Raw genomic sequence first — 23,685 nt, 5'->3', positions numbered from 1 at the left:
CCACTGACTTTTATACCTGAGAAAAAAAGAGTATCTCAGGGACAAGGTGTTCACCAGCACTCTTCTTTTTGGCATCTAAGTCATGCTGCAGGTAGAGCTGCTTTGCAAAAAGCACTGAAAGAAACCATCGAACACTGAAAAAAGCCCACAACACCAATGTAAAATAGTCGTCATCAAGTTCATCCACTCAATGGGAAAAAAGAGTTTCCTTTTGTCAGTCAGAAAGATGCCAGTGGAACAGGTCTGAATGAAAGCCCTACATGAGCAGTTCAGAGAGGGAGCTGTGTACATGTTCCCACTGCCTCCGTGGAGCCAAGCTCCACACCTGACACAAAAGGCTGCTCTGTCTGTCCCTGGACCCTGGCTGAGCACTCACAGGCTGCAGTGCTTTCTGCAGGGCCAGCTGCCAAGCTCAAGCCTTTCAGGCTCCTGATCCCTTCAGCAGCCCAGCATTGCCTGGCTCCTGCATACTTCAGGAGTAATTATGCTGTCGTGGAATTCACAAGGCTTGCTTTTTTCCTCCCCAAACAAAAGCTTAAACCTCTCACATACTGTATCTGGTCAGGAAAAAAAAAAAATTAATTCCAGTGCATGGACTAACAGAAATTGGTTTACAGCTCTTCCAACACAACAACTAATGAAGAAAAAAAGCAAGCTCAGCTACAAGGTAGTTTGGCCTATTTAAGGAAGAAAGCAGCATAACTTTAATCATACTTTAACATACACCCAGGGCTGGTCTTCACACAGCAAATGTGCAAACATAACCAGGGAAGTTCAAAAGCTACACCCAAATAAAAACCATCCCAAGCACAGGTGGTGGTATTAACAGGAACACATCCCTGCCTCCGGGGTGCAGGATCTCTCTTTGTACTGCACCTGAGGGTCCGAAGGCAGCTCCCTCCTTCTCCTTCCATGTCCAGCACTGCAGAAGGGGAGGCACTGGCCTTTGGATTTCCTCTGGGGCCTGCCTGCCTGTTGGACAGGACCAGCACAGTTCCACTGGCACCAACAGGAACAGCAGGAAAAGCACACGAGCCCAGAAAAGCAGCACAACCTCCAGCTCTTGTAAACCACCCAAAATCTGCATGACCACACTGAAGGGCTGATGCATTCTTGCACATTACAACTCACTTTATGCCCGTGAAAGTGAGAATTTGGACAGGGAAGACTCCTGGAGTCCCCCTTTTCTCCTCAACGTTCTAAAGCAGCCCTGCTGTCCACAGCAGGCTTCCTCACCTCTTCCTCCCCACAGGCAGCCGTCAGACTGTTTCAAATGTACCTAATAAAAACCCACTGATGTCCACCCCCATTCTTACTGAAAACACCACTCCTGTTTCACCCTGCAGAAAGCCAAGTGCCTCCTGCTCATTCAGCACTCGAGCCAATACATCTGTGAATCGGTGACAAAGCACAAACAGCTTTACTACATCGTAAATATTTGCCAATTTTATCAGCACTGGGAATGCACTGAGCTATTTGTTTACTGCACTCGGTGAAACACAAAAGAAGCTTCAGAAAGTTTCCTTTCTTGTTATGTTAATCAAGATGAAACTTCTTAAAACCACAAAGAAAAGCCAATTAACAAAAATCACCAAAAAGGTGAAGAAAACAATGTTTCCTCTCCACATACTGCTCTGCTCTCAGTGACAGCATTCCATGTTGGTTTTCCTCCTCTCCAGCTGCCTTTGCAGCCTGCTCCAGCACCAGGCTTCTGCAAACAATGTTGCAACCCTTATTCCCACCTCCTTATCTCCACAGGCACATAGAAAGAGTGACTGGCAACAGCCACAAAATGCAGGGAGGGCAATTCCAAGGAGGTACAAACACGAAGTTTCTCACACATAGGCACTAGAAGAGGCTGCCCAGAGGAACTAGATCTCCCATTCTTGGAAGAATTTCAGAAGGAGCAGAGCTTTCCAACCACTGCAGCAGGACCAGCCACAGGTTCCCAAATCAAAGAAAACACAGCTCCGTCCATATAGACGCTGGAAATCTCCCAGACCCACAGGCTGCCAAGTAAGTAGGCTTTAATTTCTTCCCGTTGGTGACATGAAGTAAAACAAGATGAAAATCCTCTCTCCATTATTCCTGTCAGTCTTGCCCTCCTCCTCAGCTGTGTCCCACAAAAATGGCAATTGAGCATCTTGGGGAGGAGGGGATCACTGCCCACGCAGAGAAGTGGGAGTCCAGCTGACAGCTCCAACACAGGAGCTCCCTGCCTCCCCTGGGAACGTGCACTGACTAAGCTCTGAAACAGCAAAACACGAGCAGGGGAAGGGGGGGAATAGCAAAGAGAAAATAAACACATGGAGAGAAGGGAAACAAAGCAGCAAGCAGAGCAATGGCACTGCCAAGAGCAGCACAGATTCTCTGAGCACAAAACAAAATTCAACACCACCATTTCAACTGATGTAACTTAGAGGAGTTTTTTTGGGGGACTCCCCAGCATTCAGCTCTGCTTTACAAGTAGGAAAATGCAAGCAGACAAGCAAAGACAGCTGCAGAGTGACACATGACATAACCTCCTCACAATCTAGGTCCCACTGCTCAGTGACCAAAGACTGAAGACGCTCATTAGCCAAGTCTCCTCATTGCCAGCTCCAAGCTCCCAGGTGCTTACCAGGACTGAGAAAACCAGATACAAAATGGAAACTGAGGGGCTACTTCAACATGGAATGCCTCTGACTCAATTCCAAACCAGCTTCTTTATTTAGGTAAGAAGTAACTGGCCTGCTCAAGATGAAGTCCGCTGCAGGGCCAGGAGACAAAACTCTATCACCAAGATCCTCAACTTTTGATTAAAAGTTGGGTCCATTCTCACAATCCTTACTGGACCCCACTGTATGTAAAAATAATAAAACCCCTTGACCAGTTAAGCTAAGCTTAGAGGACATGGAGAAGATGGAACCAGAAGTGATAGCTGCTCACTGCCCTAAACCTCCCCTGTCTCAAGGACAGCCCAAGCTACAGTCTCATGACACAATGTGACTGAAAATACTACTGAAAAGGAAAGAACTTTCCCAAAATAAGTATTAAGAACATTTAGCTGTCAGCATTGCTTAAAGGTCTCACAGGACAGAAGCACCAAAATCCAGTTCCCAAGTTCTCTAGCATGTTCAAAGGCTGTCTTAAAATTAAGATCCAAGCAGTGAGAGAAGAAAGATTTTCCACAATTGCTGCTACCAAAAGAAGAGGGTGCACCTTAGGCATCTTTTAATGACAAAGTTATAATCTTTTATATATATGAAAAACATAATAAGAGATGAGAGTAAATTTCAAAGTCAAGTAGGGTGTTCTACCTATCATTTACTTCCAAGTTGAAGACAACATTCATGGCTGGACACAGAGCAGTTGTGTTTGTACAGAGATTTGGCTACAGGAACTGAAGCAAGTTTTCCCTTGGTTTCCTCCAGACTAAGATGGAAGAACAGAGCCCACCTGTTTTAACTTCCCAGGCCAAGACAAAGAATACAGGGGATGGAATAGAGCAATTATTTTATTAGACACAACAGGCAGGAGGCTGTCCTTCTGCTCAAGGATTAGCTGAGCAAATACAGGGATATACAGGAATGTTTTCAGATATTAAGAGTGATTGAGGGAGCTGGGGGTGTTCAGCCTGGAGAAAAGGAGATTCAGAGGTGACTTTGTCACTCTCTACAACTCCCTGAAAGGTGGCTGTGCTCAGGTGGGGTTGGGCTCTTTCTCCAGGCAGCACTGACAGAACCAGAGGACATAGTGTTAAGCTGCACCAAGGGAATATAGGTTGGATATTAGGAGAAAGTTTTTTACAGAAAGGGTGATGAAGTTCTGGAGTGGCCTGCCCGGGGAGGTGGTGGAGTCCCCATCCCTGGATGTGTTTAAAAACAGACTGGATGTGGCACTGGATGCCAGGGTTTAGTTGAGGTGTTGGGGCTGGGTTGGACTCGATGATCTTTACGGTCTCTTCCAACCCAGTGATTCTGTGAATTATAAAGAAAGCAGGACAATGCCAATGATAGTTGGTTTCTTCCACGGAGTATATTCTTTTGAAGAAAAAAAATTTCCTTATCTATATCAATCTCAGCATGAAGGCATGGCTTTCCTGCTATAAACCTCTGCTTATCCCCACTCCTTCCAAAGTGCAACTTGTAAACCTGTCATTTCAGTTTGCCAAACTGCACTGGGCACTTTGCAATCTATGTGCCAGCCCCAAAAATCACAGCTTTAAACACTAGATTTTAAAGCCATTCATTATGGAACAGTATTTAAATCTGCACAGGTCAAAGAGCTGGCTCGGGGAGGAAAACAAAGAGAAAGAAAGTTAATCAGTACTGGTTGTGTCAGCACATACTTCAGAAGCAGTGCAGAGTGCTCCGGGTCAAATCAGTTTGGTCCAAGGCATTAAAATGCATCCAGCAAAGGTCCGAGGAGTAGGGCAGTGGGACAGAGAACATCCCTGTCTCCAAAGACAGGCCTCTGCTTCCCAGACAAGCCGGGAACTCATTACCTTTACTCTCTGCCCCAGGCAGAGCACCGTCTGCATCCCGAGCCAACAGCCCCGGGTGCTGCGGGGATCCGCACTGATTTACTCGTTGTAACCAAGTAAATAAATGCCTTTTATTCACTAAAACCTCGAGTGCTGAACCTTTACTTATAAGTAGATGAACACTTCAGCACTCTGCATTCGCCTCTTACTGAAATCAGCAGGAAAAAAAGAAGTGAAACTGAACTCTGGGCAATCCCGAAGGATCTTCCCTATGGGAGCAGCCAGCTTTTCTGCAAAAGGCAGAAACTGGGAAGCAAACTGGGAGGTTTAGTCTAAGTACATGTGATATTTTATTATATTATTTTTATTATATATAATATTTCTATTTTATTATATTATTTATTATATTCTTCAGCATGCTGAAGGCTCCTGAGTTTCTCCTGCTAGTCAGGCTGAATCCTATCAAAACTGAACGGTATCGCTTACTACAAAGGCAAATGCAAAATCCCACGTACAGCAGCTGGCTGAGCCCAACCCAAAGCAGCGGCGAGGGAAACCAAGGCACGCCGCGTTCCCCACGGCGCAATCCCCGCACACAGCTCACGCCGAGTAACTTTCCATCCCTCCCAGCACCGAGCCATGCGCTCGCAGCTCCCGCAGCCGCACGGGCAAGGCGGGAGCCCACCTGCCCCACCGGAGGGCAGCGGACCCGACCCGGCCGAGGGGACAACTCCCAGCTGCGGGGAACAGGAGGAGGCAGAGGAGGAGGAGAGGGAGGCGGCGGCTGTGTTTAGTCTGCCAGCCGCGGGGAAGCCGGCGCGCCGGCGCCCTCCCGCCCCCCTCCGGAGGCTGCCGGTTCCCGTTACGTAAGGGTCGGGAACCCCGGCCGGCAGCGCCGGGACACCGGCCCCTCGCCGCGGGGAAGGCGGGGGGCGGCGGAGCACTGCCACGTATCGCCCCCACCCACCGCCGCCCGCACGGCAGCCGCCCAGCCCCGCGGCTCCCTTCCCCCCGACCCACCCGCCTGGCCACGCTCACAGCCAGCGGGACGGGCGGCCGGGCCTCACCTGAGCACAGGGGGCGGCTGGGCGTGAGCGGCACTGGAGCTCCACGCTCTGCCCGGGGGCTTCACCAACTGAGCGCGCCTGGCCCCGCCACGCCTCTTATAGTCGTGTCTGGCCACGCCCCCTCAGGCCACGCCCCCCGAGCGGCGCGGCCCGCTCGCTACGTGAGCCCGGTCACAGCTGCGGCCAGCGCACCGCGCATGCGCCGCCGCCACAGCCGCGCGTCCACGTGGGACCGCGCCGGTACCGCCACCGGCCCGGGGACCGGGCTGCGAGCTGAGAACAGCCCCCGGGACAACAGGGACTGTGGGAAGCATCGAGGCGAAGCGGTGTTTTTGGAGTAAAAGTTGCCAGAAAAGGCCCAGAACGCCGGGGCACCGCCTTGCACCTTGCTGCCAGGGCAGCTGGGCTCAGCATCACGGAATCAATTAGGCTGGAAAAGAGTCCGGGATCATCGAACCCAGCCTGGGAGGGAGCGCTCTGAACCCTCTCAGGCACTTTAAAAAGCTGCTTGGGTGAGTCTTGCTCGGAAAGATCGATGCTGCCTGCTCGTTGCTTTCTAGGGTTTCATAAATAAACTGGTTGTTTGTTCATTCCAGCGATTCTGTTGGAATCAGGGACGTTCCTAAGCATTTTTTCCTTTCTCTTTAGATGAGGGTTTCAAGTAAAGGGTCACCTCCTCAAGGCAGGCATTTGTGGTCACTCCCAGCTGGAAATGTTTCACAACAACAACAGAGAGCTGGCAAAGGTATAACAGGGCCAAAACCCCCCTCTAACGCACGTTCCTTAGCAGGGTGACTGCCTTAAAACCGGCTCGTCCAGAAGAGGGACCTGGAGGCTGCAGCGTGATCCACAGCTGAGATTTCTCCCTGTACCCAGACTGTCACCTCAGCTCCCACCTGAAAGGACAACATTTTGGGTGTTTTGTCCCATTTTGGGGGGGTGCTGAGATGAAGCATGTCTCACAGGAGACACAAACAAGGGCATGAGGTGAATGTAGTCATTTCTTGTCCAGCTGTGGACACAGATGTGTCCACACAGCTGACAGCAGTGCTGCTGCACAGAGCAGGAGGAAGGCCAGTTTTTAGTGGAACTATCAGTCAAAAAATAAGCCTTCCCTTCCTCTCGTTTTGGTCGCCTTCCAACAGAAATACAACTCCTACAACTGGCAGGAAATACTGGAATGTTATCCAAGCTGAGGCATCCAGTTAAAGCCCCATTATCCATAGAGCCCCTAACATCCAGCCAGAGATTTAACAGCAGCTTCTAGAGATTTGGCAAAACCTCACACACTGTAGAGGCACAGGCAGATTTCTTCAAGCGAGGTCTGCTGCTTTCTCATCCTCTTTTGCACTCTCCAGGTATTTTTAGGAAGTAAGGCAGGCAGTGGGGGACACCAACAAGTCAATCAGCATGGGGCTGAAGGCTCCAGCTCGTTACATTTGATTAATGAGGTTTCAGTCATATTTATATCAATCCACATTAGCTCAAAAGGCCCAGCTGTTTAAAGGGTCTGTCATATACATGATGCACATGATTCTAACTTCAGAGAAAAGCCAGATTTTGGGTGGCTTGCATCTAAAATTTAATGATAGGGGGGAAGGCTATTCATTAGCTTTCTCTTTAAAGCAGTGGTTTGTCTTTCCCTAAGCTCATCCTAAAAAAAGGACTTTTTTTTTTTTTTTCTTTCCAAAAAGTTCCTTGTGGCTTGACCACAAGTTTATGATGTGAATTTGCTGGTTTCATGTATTTAAGGCAATTAACAGTTGCTTTACAAGGGCCAGCTGTTAGCAATTCTAATGCTCATTCCTGCTTATTGGGGGCAACTGCAGAGACACAAAACAGAAAGAAAAAGCAATATTAGTAGTATAACCATTATTAACCTTGAATAACATTTTCCAGCAGCTTTTATGGCTTGGAAAAATCTTTTACCAGCTCTTAACTCCAATATGAGTATTTTACAAACCCAGACTTAAGAAAAATAATAATTTTAGCAACACAAGACCAGATATTTACCTCGATCTTGTCCATATAAGAGATGATGTTCCTACTGCCTGTGTCCTCTTTGCCTGCTCCTTTGGTTTGCTCTTACTGCATCAGGAGAGTTTCTAGGAATCACTTCCTCTGGGGCCCTGCCAAAGCTCAATTTGTAAGCTACAGAAAGCTGTCAGAGATGCATTTGTGTGTCCACACCCTCACTTCACTCCAGGATTGCTCCCAGCACAGGGTACAATGTCTGCAAGGGACTGATATAAACAGTTTACAGATCCATTCACTCAACCCGGAGCCTCAAAGATGCTTACAAAGAAACAACTCAAGTGCCAAACCAACAGCTGGTATTTGTGCTCCTTGAATTAAATTATTAAGTGAATAAGTGACAAGCAAGCCTCTGTTTTGAAATCATCCCCCTTGCTTACATGCTGCAGCAATATCTAACAGGGCAATTATTGTGTGAATCCTGGGGGAGAAGGCACAAGGCATCTCTCACAGATTGCTTGGCTTGCCCCAGGTCAGACCAGCAGAAGTGCAGACTCTAATCTCATTTTTTATCTTCCTGAGGCACACAGGGCATGATTGGGCTAATCCAACCCATAGGGGTTTGAGCTGCACCTAACAAGGAGAGGCCAGAGCACTGCCCTGCCCTGCCCTGGCTTTTAGTCCTTCCTGTGACAGGGTGCACTCACCAAACACCTGGCTGCTTTGGCCTGAACCAGCTGGAGAGGCTGGCCCAAGATTTGATGTCCCAAGCAACTCCCGCAGCTGCGCCCCTCTAAATCCAGCTCTTCTTGCAAGATCCATATCTGGGGGCAGTTAGGGTCAATAAATCTGTTCGTTTGTTTTAACAGCAGGGTGGATACTTCCCTTAGAGATTATATTTCAGTCCTTTATCTTATTAAGGGAAGATGTGTTTTGTCCATTAATCCAATTTAGCTTGCTGGATTAATAAGAGTGGACTTGCTCTGATCAGGAAGCATAAAAATAGCAGTCAAGTGTAATTAAACCTAAACTTGTAAGTAACTCTGGTAACGAGAGTACTATTTCCCTGGATATTCTGTTTATTATTTTTACAAGCTATGCTCTCAGATTACATGACGTGAATTCTCGATTAGAACAGCTCAATTCATGACCAAAAGGCAACAGGCTGCCCTGAAAACATTTACTTTTTGTATGTTTATAAAATTCTCTTTGTGCTAAATATAGTCAGGTAGGCTCCAACCCAGAATAATGTTTTCAATACTCGAGAGGAATCTGTTGGCTTGCAAAGGAATGAAAGTAATTTGTTATTATTCTGACGTGCCCTGGCACAGGGGGCTCTCTGATCAGAGCTGTTCACTGACAAATCCAGCTGTGGGTATTTGGGTGCTGGAGCACTGAACGGCTCCAGACCTCGGATATATCCAGATGTTGGAATCTGAAATGCTAGGAACTCTCAAAACTTTGAGCCTGTAAACCAAAGCTTAAAATTAAACACAGAATTTGATCTGAGACATTAAAAAAAAACTTCCAAACTTAAGTGCTAAAAGCAAAAATATAGATTTATAGTTTAAAACAAAAGCACGTTAAGCTAAATTTAAAAAAAGTTTAGAGTTTTAAAGTTTAATATATAAAAAAATAAAATAACTACCAAAACAAAAAAAAAATCAATACTATAAGTTTATATGTCATAACATAATTAACTAAAAAAACTTATACTATAACATAAATCCATAAAACAAAATATCTAAAGACTAAGTCAAAAATAAATATCCTTATTAACAATATTTTATTAATCAATAATTCCTTAAGAAGACTTATAACTAAAAATCTTGTAACCTTCTAAACCATACCATAACAACATAAACCAAACTCACTCGCCCTACCTATATAAAAAATAATAATAAAAAAATAAACTACATCATCAAAAATTACTCCAGAAGTCCCATCTCAAATTCCTTCCAAAATTCCCCACAAATAAATTATCACAAAGGGTGCTCCCGTTTGATTTTTGGCAAGTAGTGGTCCTTTACTTTAAACAACGTTCCTGTGCTGGGGATACAAAACCCAGAGAAGCTTTGAGTGGGCGGGAAAAGGAGAAAAGAGAGAGAAAGTAACGAACAGGAGCAAACTCCAGCCTGTGCAGAACTACAATTCCCAGCGCTCCCGCTGCAGGAAGAGTGGCTGGAGCGCAGCAGAGGAGTCAGCGGGGCTGCGCAGCTGATCTCTGCGCCTGGGGCCAGCCCTGCTTCCGCACACAGCGCAGTAAGTGGGGAACCCTCGGGGAAGGGCAGCCCGAGCCCGCTCTGCCTCGCTGGAGTTCACCAAAGCTCGGGACGGCCTCTGGAGGTGGAGGCTTTGCTGTCTGGGAGTTTTCCGTGGTCCCAGGCAAAGCCTGGCGCCGTGGTTCCTAGGGAGGAAGGGGTTAAGCGCCCGTCGCCCTCAGGTCGGGGCACAAACTCTTTGTCCCAGGCGGTGACATCGCTGCTGCTCGTTCCGGAGCAAAGGCGGCGCTCCGGGCTCAGCGCCGGGAAGTTCGCACGCCGGGGTATACGAGACGCGAGGGCGGAGAGCGACACACACACACACACACACACGGCTGTCACACCTCCTAACCTCTGCGACGCGGTCTGCGTGGCCGTCGCCGTCCCCACACGTGTCTGCAGCAGCGTGCGCAGCTCCCTCTGCTCCCAGTGGCTTCCCCAAGGCATCGTCCCAGTCAGCGGAGACGGTGAGAAAGGGGGTCTGGGGCGGAGATGTCCAGAGCCACGAGGCAAAGTCTCCACGTGCACATAGGAGCCTGTGCTGAGGCACCTCTCGGGCTCCCATCACTGACCTGTGCTGAAGGAAGAACTCTCAGACTCTTCCTGGCACCGCCCGTGTGCCTGTAACAAAGCAAACGTGACTTCCTCCATAAAGGGTTTTGTGTTCTATGGCTGCAGAGTGCAATGTTCTCAGTGACCACCAAGGACTGTGCACCACAGTTCACCTTTGTCTCGGGTCTCTGGCTATTTCCTGACATCTTGAAGCTGAGGTCAGGCTTTCAGCCTGGGCTGAAAACGTGGTGGGATTCTTTGGCACAAAAAGCATTTGTAGCTGGAGATGATCCCACTCAGCTGCAACTGCCATCCCCTGTCTAGCTCACAGGATTCTCTTCCACAGCTGATATTTTGTCTTTCACGCTCTCCTGGCATCAGTGCCTTTCCCACAGATCCACTGTGTGCCGCAATAGGATGTGTGGTTGGATCGAGGCCATAACAACTGTGTAGGAAACCAGCAAAAGAGCAGCCACCTTCTCTGCCCTTTTCCCCAGGGACACAGGGATTTGGGACAGGAAGGTCTAATCTAGTCTTATAAGCAAGTTCTGTAAGGCTCAGAGATGGAAACAAACTGAGGTATCTTTAAGTAGTCTTAAAACTGGTCTGAGATGGAGTTTGAAGTGTCACCGAAGTGATAAAGAAAGCAGATTCTGCAGACACTGTGAGAGGGGGATTTACCTGGTTATCGACCTTTTAAATCAAACTTAGCCTTGCAGGGCTGCTGCATTACATTTTATGCTCTTTTTTTAGGCAGAGACACCAGCTGTAGGTGTTGGTTATGGCTGCAGTGTATCAAGCATTGCACAGGAGAATTTCCTCCCTCGCCTGCAGGTTGCACTCCACTTATGTGAGAAAAATGAGGTAAGTTCTCATCTGATTCCTGAGTACTGGGAGGCCAGAGCTTGGCACAAGCAGCCCTATGTAACCCTGACCCCAGGGTTAATCCTTTTAACAGTTCAGCCATCACACAGAAATAAATGCTTTGTGAGCCCTGTGAGTAGTAACAGCCAAGGCTTCTCCCTTCACCACTGGTAAGAACTGCTTCTCTCAGGCTGAAGCTCTGTTAATGATTGCCTCTCCTGGCTAGAGGGCTCCTACAATACCAGGAAGACTTGAAGTGGTGCTGCTCACCTCCTTTTAAATGCTGCTTCAAACAGCCTGGAAGGAGAATATGCTGACAGTCTTTTTCCAATGATTTTTTTCCCTAACTCAGCTCCAGCTGGCTGTGCCCTAAGACTTGATTTTTACCCCTCACATCAGTGTGACAGGTACAACAAAACACATATACCCTGATGGGAACCAGATTCAGCATCAGAAGTGCTGAGCAGTTCAGCCAAACAGCATGTGGAGCCATCCAAATTCACAGAATATTCCAAGCTGGGAGGGATTGGGGTGTTTAAAGGGAAGATCAAGGTTTCCTGCAGCCTTTACAGCAGACCTTTTGGATTGAGAGACTGGGTTACTGATCTTCTTGCATCTCCAAACTTGAGGGTATTCATGTGGTAGGTAAGAACTGCAGTATTTTCTGCCACACAAACTTCACTAGAGGCTGCAGTCCACCAAAGAGTGACTCAGCTGTCAAAACTCTCCAAGCACATGGAACACCTTAAATCTGATCTGCCCATTCAGCCCCCCCTGTTCTGTGCAAAATAAAGGACTTGAAATAAGCAATAATCTCAACACTATCTTCAATTCATCTTCCCAATCATTTTCTCACTGCAGATACTTAAATAAGTTAAAGGAAGATGACAGCCTTTGTAGACAAGCTCAGACCTCAGGAACTTTCTACCTCTTTCACAATCTCTCCCCCTTCCTGCAGAAAGTTGGGAAGAAATATTTGGTACCACAGCTCAGTGCAGCAGGTAAGAAAGGAATCGGTGCATCCAGAAAGAAACACCTGGTGGATCACACAGCTGAAATGAAACAGAGACACACACATGGTATCAACCTGAGGTGATCAGGTTTAAACATTTGGAACTGTGCCTTTTGAAAACGGAGAGCTGTCAGGAAAACAAACAAGGACTTACTGACAAACGTCTTTTTGGTGTAATGTAGGAAAAGTTTTCTTTGAGAGAAAGGTAATGGCTGGTGCAGGACAAAACCAATGGACAGCTGCTCCCTAAGCATTACAACATTGGAACCTTTAGCCTGACATGGTCTAAACTTCCTACAGCTTAGGAGGAAAGCCAGATTTCAGGTTTCTACCTGTGTGGGATCACTTATCTGGTCCCCTTTCACACATGAGCCAAGATTGCCTGTGCCTTGAAAATCCAGAGAGCACCAGAGATGGATCCAGAGAGCAAATCCAGAGATGGATTTGCTTTCATCACAGCTTTCTCTTCCCCTTTCCCTGCTGTTCAGAGATGAGACAGATTCTGGAGAAGCTGCAGGAGGCTGAGCAGTGGATGGAGAAGTCGGTGCTGATCGGTTGTTCGGACGAGCATAGACCACGCTTCGCGCTGGATTTAGGTTGGGATGACTCCTCTTCCACCTGTGCCAGCACCAGTTTGATGCACTGGGATGGAGGAGATCCCTGATCCTTGGGAGAACCTGTCCTGCCAAGGAGGGCTGGGCTGGGTCTCTGTAGGGGCTGTTGTGAGTGTGGCAGGTCACTGCTACACTGAGTGTGGCAGGCTGCTCCTGTGCCTGTGTGTGTGTTAGGAAACGTGGGCTGGGGGAGGCCACAAACATTTGGGAATGCTACCCTTGATGTGGTTCACTTCCATGGGAACTCCCAGAAACTGTATATTGGAACAGTAAAGGGCATAAAATTGGAATAATAGCAATAATAGCTGAAATTTATGAGATCAAATTTTTTTCTTTTTTTTTTTTCCTTGAACAGGAGCCTTGGATAAATCAGTCATTGAGTCAGAACTGCAGGGATCATTTACTGACCTACGAAAGGCTCTCTTTGTAGTGGATGAGAAGGATTCTCCTTTGCTGGCTTCGGTATTGCACAGGGCTTTTTACTTCAGTGAGCTGTGATCTCTAACATCAACCCTTCTCCTCATCTCCCACATTGTTTTATGATGTAATATTGTAGAAGTACCTACTGTACACTTTCAGGAACTTAGATACAGACACACTATAAATTACAACAGTTTTCCAAAATTTGTAGTCCCAAAAGGAAGATGCAAGGGAAAGAGAAACAGAAAAGTGACTTTAAAATGACTGCAGTAATTTATGCCATTTAGCTGAAATGTGCTAAATCACAGCAATCCCAGTTTGTCCTCCGCTCAACAACTATCAGGCAAACTGGGAATCAAACAAACTTACACATCTTCTCTCAGAGCTGCTCTTTTAAAAGAGCAGCTTATAAGCTGGTGCTGTGCAGATGCCCTGTGTTTGGAGGGCCTAAGAAAAGGCCTGTGTGTGAAAATCAGCTGTCCTGACCCATAAGGAGAAATAGCTCGTGTTTCCTTTCCTGCTCTATAATGTTTGTGATGCCTGGGCTATTTTTCAAGAAAATATTCAGGGCTGAAGACTCTTTAGAATAGTCCAGTTCTCAATACAATTCCCATTATGTCCCAATAAAAAATAGCTCTTGCCCACCTCCTCCAAACACACTCAAATTTAGAAGCAGCAAAGATGGATTGCAGAATCTGCCACTTTTCAAAGCACTACCCATCCTTCATTCACCTTTCTGAGGCTTCCAAAGATAATCAGAGTTTATCCCTATGACTGCACACGAAGCATTATTCAGGGAGACTGCTCTGAATTATTTCTTCCCCGTAGGTAGGTAGGTAGGTAGGCAGGTAGATAGATAGATAGATAGATAGATAGATAGATAGATAGATAGATAGATAAAAATGAGGTTTGTGCTCCTGTGTTGGCAGGCCCAATCCCTCCTGCAGTGGCACGATTCCCACCAGTACTGCAGCAAAACTGGACAGCCCACTGAGAAGAACCCAGCTGGCAGCAAATGTGTCTGCCATGCCAGTGGAGTCACTTACTACCCACAGGTGAGCACCTGGCAGCACAGGGGAGGGACACAGGGACAGGAGGGCAGCAATTCTGGCTCACCCCAGGGGGGAAGCAGGAAAAGGGATTTGTGCCTAGCTGGGTACTTTGTCTTTAGTGGTCAGCCAGTGACCCTCAACCAGCCAGGAAAAGCAAAAATTTGCACTTACTTGTTATGTCTGAAGCCCTTGTTTTGCACATGGCAGATGTCTCCAGTGGTCATCACCCTGGTGTCTGACGGGAGCCGATGCCTCCTGGCCCGACAGCCCTCGTTTCCGCCGGGGATGTTCACGGCTCTGTCAGGTTTCTGTGACATGGGTAAGTGGCTTCTGATCCTGCACAGTGGCCCTGGGCATGCAGGGTGTGGGGACATCTGTTGGAATAAATCACACGGGACTCCATTTTCTTCATGGAGGAAAAAGGCCCTTCTTTATTCACATAAATCCATTTTATACAGTTTTACAGACCTGAGTGTGTGACTCCAATTGGTCAGTAGCTTTCTTGCCAATTACTTTATTGGTTATTAACAAGTTGTTACTCTGTAGTGATTGGTCACTCAAACCCCCCCCCCCGTGTATGTGCAGGAAAAGTTGTTTGTAAGAGCTAGTTTTCATTTTTCTATCTAACAGTGCAAAAACAGTTTATACAGGTGCAAGTTGTTTTTTACCCAGGAATAGATTGTTATGCTGACAAACTGCTCACACCAGGATTGCTTTCACATGGGAACTTGCAAAGTGCTGGCTTTGACAAGGCCAGCCAGCGACCCCAGGAGAGAAGTCTTGATTCTATGAAGCCTTTATGATTTTTCTACCTTACTGCAACAGACATCAGCCAAATCCCTGTTCACAAAGAAGGATGGACACACAGGTGATCTGTGTCCCCATCCTCAGATGTGTTCAAGGCCAAGCTGGGTAAGCCTTTGAGCAGTCTGGTCTAGCAGAAGGTGTCCATGCTGATGGCAAGGGGTTGGAACTAAATGATCCTTAAAGTCCCTTCAGACCCAAACCAGTCTGTGATTCTGTGATAGCTGAGGAAAAAAAAAAAAACATTATAGCTAAATAGATCAGTGTTTGCATGCAGGCAGAATTCAAAATAGTGTTATGTACCTGAAGGGAGTGGGAATTATAGGTGTCTACCAGTTGTTCTAGTCCCTGATAGCAAACATAAGTTTTAAACTTGCTGAGTTATAACCCCTGATCCTTATAAAATCCATTTTGTGGCTCATACCATCTGGCTTAGAAGAAAAACTACAGACTTTTCATTACAGGAGGGAAAATGGCTTAAAATTGAATTGTTCTGTCCACCATCTTTATGTAGATGGGACCAAAAATGTCTCTGGTGCCTGTGTTTATCAGAGGTTGATGAATTTAACAGAGCATCCTGCCAGCAAGTGCTTCCAAGTCAGCACAGCTGGAGCTCCTGCGGGTGGGAATGAGTGTGTCCTGCATTTTCCTCACCAAGGTTCGCTGCCCTGAGGCTGGGCCGTCCTTGCCTAACTCTGGCTGGTTCTAGGTGAGAACGTGGAGGAGGCAGTGCGGCGAGAAGTGGCCGAAGAGGTGGGGCTGGAGGTGGAGTCGCTCCGCTACTCGGCTTCCCAGCACTGGCCCTTCCCCAGCAGCTGCTTAATGATAGCCTGCCACGCCCTGGTGGGAGCCCAGCGGGCTGAGGTGAGCGGCTCGGGCTCCCCTGAGCTATTCCACTGCCTGCCTCAGGCAGCAAAATCTCCTTCAGTCCACAGAATTTAGTTAGGAGAGCATCAAACCCTCTGTAAATGCAACTTTCCATTGGCTTTTTCTGCAAGTGCAGAAGAAACTTTGAAACAATCCCATCATCTCCTGTTGCAAGGTGCCAGATTTCCCTCAGGTCACTGTATATAGAAGCCCAGAGCCCAACACCCCTGGATTTTTCCCTCTGAACTTTGCAGAGGAGGTTCCTTCACACATTTGCCATAGAACACTCAGATTCCACCACGTTAATTACTGTGCTCAGCCACTTTGCTTTGCCACGATGGAGCAGGGTTGGTTTGTGGCTTCCCTAAGGAAGCCAGCATAACAAAGTACTGGTGGATAGAAATATCCTTCTCTGGGCTGGCATCAGTGTCTAATTCAGGCATGGATGTAGCACTCTGAGCATTCCAGCATGGGATCTCTGTGGAAGCAAGAACAGGCAAGGTACCACTGCCCACATTCAAAGCTGATTTAAGGAAGTGGTGCCCTCTGAATTCTTTCCAGATCAGTATGGACACCCTGGAACTGGAGGAAGCCCGTTGGTTTGGCCTGGAGGAAATTGTGGAGGGTCTCAAGAGGGCGCCCAGCTCTTCAAAGCAAGAGGACGGTAGTTTTTTACCCTGGTTCCCTCCCACACAGGCCATTGCTCACCAGCTGATCCGTGAGTGGCTTCAGCAGCAGACTGCCCAGACAGCTTAGGCAGGGCTTCATCGACTCTGTGATTCCACCAGAACTGTCAAAGCTCCACAGAAAAGTTTCCAAAGCCCCTGGAGGCAAGGGCTCTGTCACAGTGAGGGTGGCACCATGTTGATGGCACTCAGACACACTGACCTACAAAGGTCTCTGAACTGGTCTGACAGGCCCGCGTACAGTGGATCACCTCTGAGATCCTATGGTTTGAAGTAAATGTACAATAAAATTCTTAGTTCCAAAGCATCAAACTTGTTGTGACCAGCTGCCACTGACCCCATGGCACCATTGCCCTGTCCCATTTTCCTCAGTTTCTTCTGTCTTGGGTGGACATCCAATGCACCCTTTTTCCCAGAACAAAAATAAAGGGAGAGTGGCACTTTCCAATGTCTGTGTTTATATGGATCTGGGAGAGCTGTCAAAAACCAGAAAAAAAGACACTGCCTTTTTGCTCTCCTCTTCTTCTCTCTCTTCCCATTCAATCTTCTGTTTTCATATAAAATATCTTTTTTTTTTTTTTTTTTTTTTTTTTTGTAAATGTTAAATGGGCTTCTACGTTTTCCCCACTGGTAAGACAGTTTCTTCTGTCCTAAGAAATAGAGAACAGAGCTATCTGGTGGTGGAGAGGGGAAGAGCAAGACCTGCACATAAGCATTTTATAAGACCACAGCTAATGAAAAGGTGACATGAACTGCTACAAGAACTGAACTTAGAGAAAAATCTTGAAAGGATCAGTGCTTCTTACCCCGAGGCCAAAGTCTGTGCCTTGCCTGGAGAGCTGGTCTGATTTTACTGATGAAATGGTTCCACCTCTCTGGAGGAAGAACAACAAGGGAACCACGTGGGCAAGGAAAGCTTAGTGAAAGAGACAGGAAAAATGATGTTTGATCTGCTGCTGACTCGAGCTGACAGTCCTTTCTGCCTGCTTGGTCAGAGCTCAGATGCCAAAATTGCAAAGCCAGGTGCTTGAAGGGGGACAGGGATGTGTCCCTGACTGCCACCAATGCAGGACAGCAGTGGTAAAAATCTGCAGTCCTGACACCTGAGCAGCAAGTAAAAAAGCGAGTCTTTCACATCTTTGAAACACACTGTGCTTGGGTTACTTTTACTTCAGGAGGTTGGGAGGGGATTCCTTCAGGTCGTGATGGCATGCACAAACACCCTTCCTGGTATTTTAGTTACCAGTAAGAGAAAAAGTCTTTTCAATCTACTCAAATAGGGGATTTTTTGGTAGAGCTAGAACAACTACAAGATAAAAATCACATCATATCTTTGGAGAAGCATTACATTTTAAACTGTTTTATAAAATCCTCAATCCAGACCCTTTTGACTTAGTTAGGAAACAACATTGGTGGCCTCCATTCCTGATGTTAAGCTAGCAGGAGTTATAATAGGCAGTACCCAGCCCTGAGCAGGACAGAAAAACAAGGTGAGGGACATTGTGCTCACTTGCATTTGCCTAAGAAATCTGTCTGAAGCCTGAAGAACACTCACTGCAGTCAAGACAGGACATGCTCCATAAAGGCAAGTGACTTAGAAAAAGGAACAGGCAATTCCTGACAGAGGCTTCCTCACCAAAACACAGCAGGGCTTTCCCATGGAAAAGGTACCAGGCAGGCAGAAGGGCACAGAGCAACAACATATTTCTCTCAAGAATGCATCTCTTAACTGACTCCTCTTTGGAAACACTTGGCTTGTATAAATCACTGAGACCCCTCTGCTATTACGGATTTACAGCAAGACCCAGCACTGAAAAGCTGCCAACTGGGGCAGCCCAATTGCTCATAGGTATTACCAGTCAGCAGGATATAGAATGCTAGCACTCATCTGATTAATCAGATGTAACTTTTTGGTTAGCAGGTTGAGAGCAGCATTCCACCTACCTCCCAAAAGCAGCAGGGCAGCTGGAGAAAAGAAACAACAATTCTGCCGCCAGCAAAGTCCAGTACATTCCAGAGTCCTGACAGATAGGAATTCAGCCACCAAATGCTCATGCCAGCTGAAAATCACCACTGTCCATTACCCTGATTAGGTTCCAAGAGAAGGACAGAAAGTGTTGCTGACTCCCGCCTCAGCCTCCTATGGGAGAAAACGACTACAGGAACTCACAAGTGAAGCTGCAGCTGCTTGCCCTACTACTAAAAACAGGGAAATGGAACTAAGTCTTGGAAAGATGGGCAAATTCAAAGCTTAGGTAAGCTTTAGTTAAAAAAAAAAAAAGTATTTTGGTGCAGGTACAGCACACTTTGCTTGCACGGGGGAAGGTTCTGATCACATTACTCAGAAGGGTCACTTGCAGCACATTTCCTGTTTGGAAATTACTGCTCCAAATCAGAGCTCAAGGCACACTCACCCCTCTCTTTTGGGTGGTGAAACTTTTCCCAACGTTGGTCTGTGCCAGCTCACGGTCCATCTCCTTCATGTACGCCTTGAGACTGCCCACGAGCTCCTCAGGAGACACCTTCTGCTCCTGCCTTTGATCTCCAGCAGCCAGGTCTTCATCATCCCCATCTGAGAAACCAAACTCCTCCTCTTCATCCAGATCATCAGATCCAGCTCCTCCGAGTCCACCCCGGACATTATTTTGTGTCAGTACAACAGCAAAGAAATCAGTGCAGGGATTTATTTCAATGAAAGAAGCAGTCTCACCTAAAATTCTGTCCAGGGCTTTTGTAAAAGAATCCACGTCAAAGGTAACATGGGATTCATCAGATGACCTGAAATATAAAAATATTTTTAAGTAAATTAAGCTTTTATGCTTGCATAAGCCTGACACAGGCACAAGCCATATTGATCTCTCTCAAGCCAGGATTGAATATGGGACATTTGAATTTAGAAGTCCTCAGAGGTTTGAAGCCTCTATGGATTAGACATGAAAGAGTGAGTGGAAGAATTCCTGGCATAAAAGAGAACAATTTTGAAGACCACAAAATCAAACTGAGTGACAGAGAGCAGCTCAGCTTGCAGCACTTTCACCTGCACCAGTGTCAGAGCGGTACCAAGCTGATTTAAAGCAAGTACATGTTCACTGCTGTGGCTCTGCTTCAGGCCCCTGCTCAGCACAACACCTTCAAACTCTGATTCTCTGCATCACAGAATCAACCACAGGGCTGCAGCAGAGTGCAACATCCTACACCAGACCCCAAACTCAAAGTGCTGCTACCATGGCATTTCTGCTCCTTCGTGCGTGGAGACTTTGGACACAAAAGCCTTCATGCTCTCAGCAACTGTTTCCAAGTCATATTTTTGCTCTTCCTCATTTGTGGAAGGAAGGGACTCATTTCTTGCCTTCTTCAGCATCTGATCCAGAGCATCTGGTGCAATATCCAGCCAGCTGTCATCTGAAAGAGCACAGGACAGATCTGTGACCCTGCACAAGCCTGCTTGCCCACAGGGCCCAAACCAGCTGACTGACAGGACTGCAAGCATTTTGCAGCTCAGTTTTGCAATTAGGAATACTTGGCAGGCAGGAATGCCCTCATCAGACACGGTAAGAACAGACAGAACACACAGAGCGAGGGAAAATTTCATTTCATATACAAATGCATCTGCTTCAACACAGAGAATATACAGTACAAATAGAGAACCAATACAGGAAGCAGCACAGCTTTTTTACAAAAGTTATTTGAGATGCCAGAGACCATGATCCAACCAGTAAAAAGCCCTATTTTAACTGCAACAAGTTGTGTCAAATATATCTTGTTTCCTTAACAACAATAATACCAAGTTTCTCTTCAACTAGAGAAGTGCTTCAGGAGAACCAGCATAACCTAACTGCTTCAGAACATCACAGGGATTAAAAAGCATTACTTCAGGTGCTACATGCGACCTCTGCTGGTTCCTGATCCTAAGAAAAGCCCTGACTGCAATGTTCTCAACTCCCTCACTCTGTCTGTTCCCTCAAACAAAAGGACAATGTGAGCCTGGCAGTCCAGGTACACACTTGCAATCAATTTTTGGGTTGTGTTCCATCCCTTCTAAGAATCTTGGAGTAGGGGAAAAATAATGACACATTTTTTGCTAATGAACAAGTTAATTATTTCCATTTTAATCCATTGCCAGTAGCAACCATCCATATCCAGCTGAAGGTGTCTGCTCATTATTTCATCTGTACCAGACAAAGCCTGTGTCCTTACAGAGACAGCAACACTCCAGCCCTGAGCATTCCCTCTCTGAGGGCAGCAAATCCTCTTGCCTAAACACTCCACAATATGGTAAAAAAGAAAAAATCATCCAAGTGGTTCTAGCAGAGCTAGAAAGTTCAGGGGGACACAGGAGTGCTCCTGAAGGGAGCAACAGTAAGGGACAGACAGCACTCTGGATTTTTTGAGGCAGTCAGACCACTTGGCTAGAAGTGCAAGAGAAAACTCCAGCTGCTACATAAAAGGCCACTGTGGGCCCCTTGCCAACTGTACACAAGTTTTACTCACCCTGTTTTCACTGTTCTCAGGATTGAGCCACTTTGGGAGAAAATCAGCAGCTTCTATCAAGAGAAACTCTCCATCGTTGTCATCAATCCTGGCAAAGGAGAAATTGGTTTCTCAGCAGAAAAAGCCTTGCAGAGCACAACACACTTCTGAATCCATGTCTGCTGGGGATTTTGAATATTCATAGACCCATAGCAAGGCTTAGGTTAGAAGGGACCTTGAAGATCCTCTGTTTCCAGATGATCTGCCACAGGCAGATCACCTTCCACTAGCCCAGGCTGCTCCAAGCCCCATCCACCCGGCCCCTGGACACTTCAAACGTCTATGGGATGGGGAAACGCCTCCAAGGATGGGGAATGTTAAGACAGGACCTTTAGAGCATAGGCACTGCCCCTCCGCAGCCCTCACACAAAAGCACCTGAGCAGGACCCGCTTTACCTGGCTGCCAGCCCCGGGAACTCCCTGGTGATCTCCCGGAGCAGGTACACAATGAACCACTCATCCTCCACGTTATCCCCGAACACGGTGGTGCCGCCGATGTGCGCCGGGGTCTCGCCTGGACGGGGCAGAGAGAAGAGAGGCGGCTCAGCAACCCCCTGCACAGGAACAGATTGTGCACACAGGGTGCGCATCTCCCTCACTGGGGATATTCCAGACCCTGCTGACGGAATCTTGAGTCGTGTGCTCTGGGATGACCCTGCTGCAGCGGGGAGGTGGCACCAGATGCCTCACTGGGTTAACCCATGCCGTGACCCTGAGAGTCTGTGAAGCCGCCGCGTCCCCCCTCACACGCTCCCGGTTCCCCTCACACGCCCTCCCTTCCCCCTCAGAGGCTCCCGGTTCCCGGCCGTCGGGTTCCCCTCACATGCCCGCAGTTCCCCCTCACACGGGTTCGAGCCCGCCGTATCCCCCTCATACGCCGTCGGTTCCCGGCCGCTGGACACCCCTCAAATGATCCCGGTTCCCGGCCGCCGGTTCCCTCTCACACACTCCCGGTTCGAGCCCGTCGGATCCCCCTCACACGCCGTCGGTTCCCGGCCGCCGGATCCCACTCAAATGCGCGCAGTTCCCGCTCACACGCCGTAGGTTCCCGGCCGCTGGGTCCCCCTCACACGCTCCCGATTCCCGGCCACCGTGTCCCCCTGACATGCCCGCAGTTCCCCCTGACATGCCCGCAGTTCCCCCTCACACGCTGCCGGTTCCCGCCGCCGAGTCCCCCTCAAACGCCCGCAGTCCCCCCTCACACGCTGCCGGTTCCCGCCGCCGGGTCCCCCTCCCAGTCCCCCCGCTCCGGGCGCTCCTCCCGCCGTGCCTCCCGGCCCGCTCCCGGCTCACCGCGGCGCGGCACGTAGCGCAGGCGGAACGGCTGCCGCTGCCACACGTAGGCGGCCAGGAGCGGGGCGAAGCGCACCAGGGCCAGCTCAGCGCAGCGCCGCAGCAGCGCCTCGCCGCCCGGGCCCGCCGCCGCGAACAGGCGGTAGCGCACCGCGTCCTCGGGCAGCGCCGGCCGCCGCAGCGCCTCCATCGCGCCGGGGCCGCGCTCCGCCCCCGGGGAGGAGCGGCGCGATGGCGGCGGCGGCGCTGCGCTCTGTGCGAGGAGCGGCTTCGTGCTCACAGGCAGAGACCCAACGCGGCTGTGCCGGCTGGGTTATAACTTAGTCCCAGCCTTTTCTTCCCTCCTCCCTTCTCCTGCCTTTTTTCTCTTTTCTGTTTGAATCCGAAGAGGCCTCAGCTGCCTCCCTTTTTCCTTCCTCTCTCACCTTCCAGGTCCTGTGTCCCAGACCTTGTTCTTTCCTTAGAAAACCCTTGATAACCCGTTCCCCACTTAGGGCTTTCTGGTATCCTTGTTTTTCTACCTTCAGACTGCTGTGGGTGAAGGTCTGCCTTTGAGGAGCACCCGCTGCTCCCTCTGCTCCAGAAACCAGCCTTGCAGTTCTCCCAGTCTCCTGCTGCTGAAGGCTTCCTTAGGCTCTTGCTGAGATGAAAAAATATCCTGGAAGCTTTTCCTTTCTTGAGATTAGAACGGTTTCTACAAGTCCTTGAGATGTGACCATGATGGTTAAACACCCACTGTGCAAAGGAAGGTTTTCCCCTTCTTTCCCTCACTCCATGCTCTGTCCTCTCCCTTACTTTGTCATCTCAATAACTGCTAAGGAAACCTTTCTAATCTTGTCAATTGGCAATGCAGCTGCTCTTTAATTCAGTTTTAAAACAGGTTTTAAAGTCAGGCTCTGCCCAGGCTATTGATTTGCATTTTTGATGAAGCTGTTGGTGCTTAACAAGCTCTGTGCTGCTTTAAAGCCTTTCTCCAAGGCTCAAAGAATAACCCTGGCAGGGAGGGAAGGAGCGCTGTGCACTCCTTGTTTAGGCAGTGCAGGGAACGGATGTAGACAGCCTGTTCAAGGAGATGCACCTGCAGCTAGGGAACAGAAAAGAGAGATCCCAAAAGGACACGTGTCTTGTAGGTAGTTACACAAAGATATGTCGAAGTTCATGAAAAGCCAGTTATAAATAAGGTATTCATATCTTATGAATAGCGCCTGTTAAAAAATTAGTGAA

The 23,685-nt window shown here is 48.2% G+C and overlaps 3 protein-coding genes across 7 annotated transcripts in view; 1 reads left to right on the top strand and 2 right to left on the bottom strand.

The window, feature by feature from the left end:
• P4HA1 (prolyl 4-hydroxylase subunit alpha 1) overlaps positions 1 to 14,474 on the bottom strand; it is a 37,808-nt gene extending 23,334 nt beyond the window's left edge. For 3 of the 4 annotated variants that reach the window (XM_053984096.1, XM_053984095.1, XM_053984097.1), the window contains exon 1: positions 5,533 to 5,619. The gene's annotated coding sequence lies outside the window, so the exon portion shown is untranslated. Of the gene's footprint in view, positions 1 to 5,532; positions 5,620 to 14,452 lie in introns of those variants that run through there. The other variant, XM_053984098.1, reaches the window with a different exon arrangement.
• Positions 5,747 to 17,071, top strand: NUDT13 (nudix hydrolase 13). Of its 2 annotated transcripts, XM_053984101.1 has the most exons (9): positions 5,747 to 6,044; positions 11,073 to 11,183; positions 12,045 to 12,184; positions 12,684 to 12,791; positions 13,165 to 13,271; positions 14,159 to 14,284; positions 14,489 to 14,600; positions 15,795 to 15,949; positions 16,514 to 17,071. In XM_053984101.1, exons 2-9 carry the CDS (start codon positions 11,101 to 11,103, stop codon positions 16,706 to 16,708), a joined length of 1,026 nt encoding a protein of 341 aa, XP_053840076.1. In that variant the 5' UTR covers positions 5,747 to 6,044; positions 11,073 to 11,100; the 3' UTR covers positions 16,709 to 17,071. The 2 variants fall into 2 exon arrangements, with proteins under 2 accessions (XP_053840076.1, XP_053840077.1); XM_053984102.1 differs by lacking the exons at positions 5,747 to 6,044; positions 12,045 to 12,184 and having other exon boundaries at positions 11,141 to 11,183.
• Positions 17,072 to 19,327: 2,256 nt separating this feature from the next.
• On the bottom strand, positions 19,328 to 22,651 carry LOC128810426 (protein ecdysoneless homolog). Its single transcript, XM_053983230.1, has 4 exons — positions 22,462 to 22,651; positions 21,565 to 21,682; positions 21,130 to 21,217; positions 19,328 to 19,416 (listed from the first exon to the last, which is right to left on the bottom strand). The coding sequence occupies exons 1-4, from the start codon at positions 22,649 to 22,651 to the stop codon at positions 19,408 to 19,410; spliced, it is 405 nt and encodes a 134-aa protein (XP_053839205.1). The 3' UTR covers positions 19,328 to 19,407.
• Positions 22,652 to 23,685: the final 1,034 nt, after the last annotated feature.

The sequence above is a fragment of the Vidua macroura genome, chromosome 8, assembly GCF_024509145.1.
Source record: "Vidua macroura isolate BioBank_ID:100142 chromosome 8, ASM2450914v1, whole genome shotgun sequence".
Lineage (NCBI taxonomy): Eukaryota > Metazoa > Chordata > Aves > Passeriformes > Viduidae > Vidua > Vidua macroura.
Note: the sequence above shows the minus strand (reverse complement) of the source record. Positions and strands in the feature narration are given on the sequence as shown.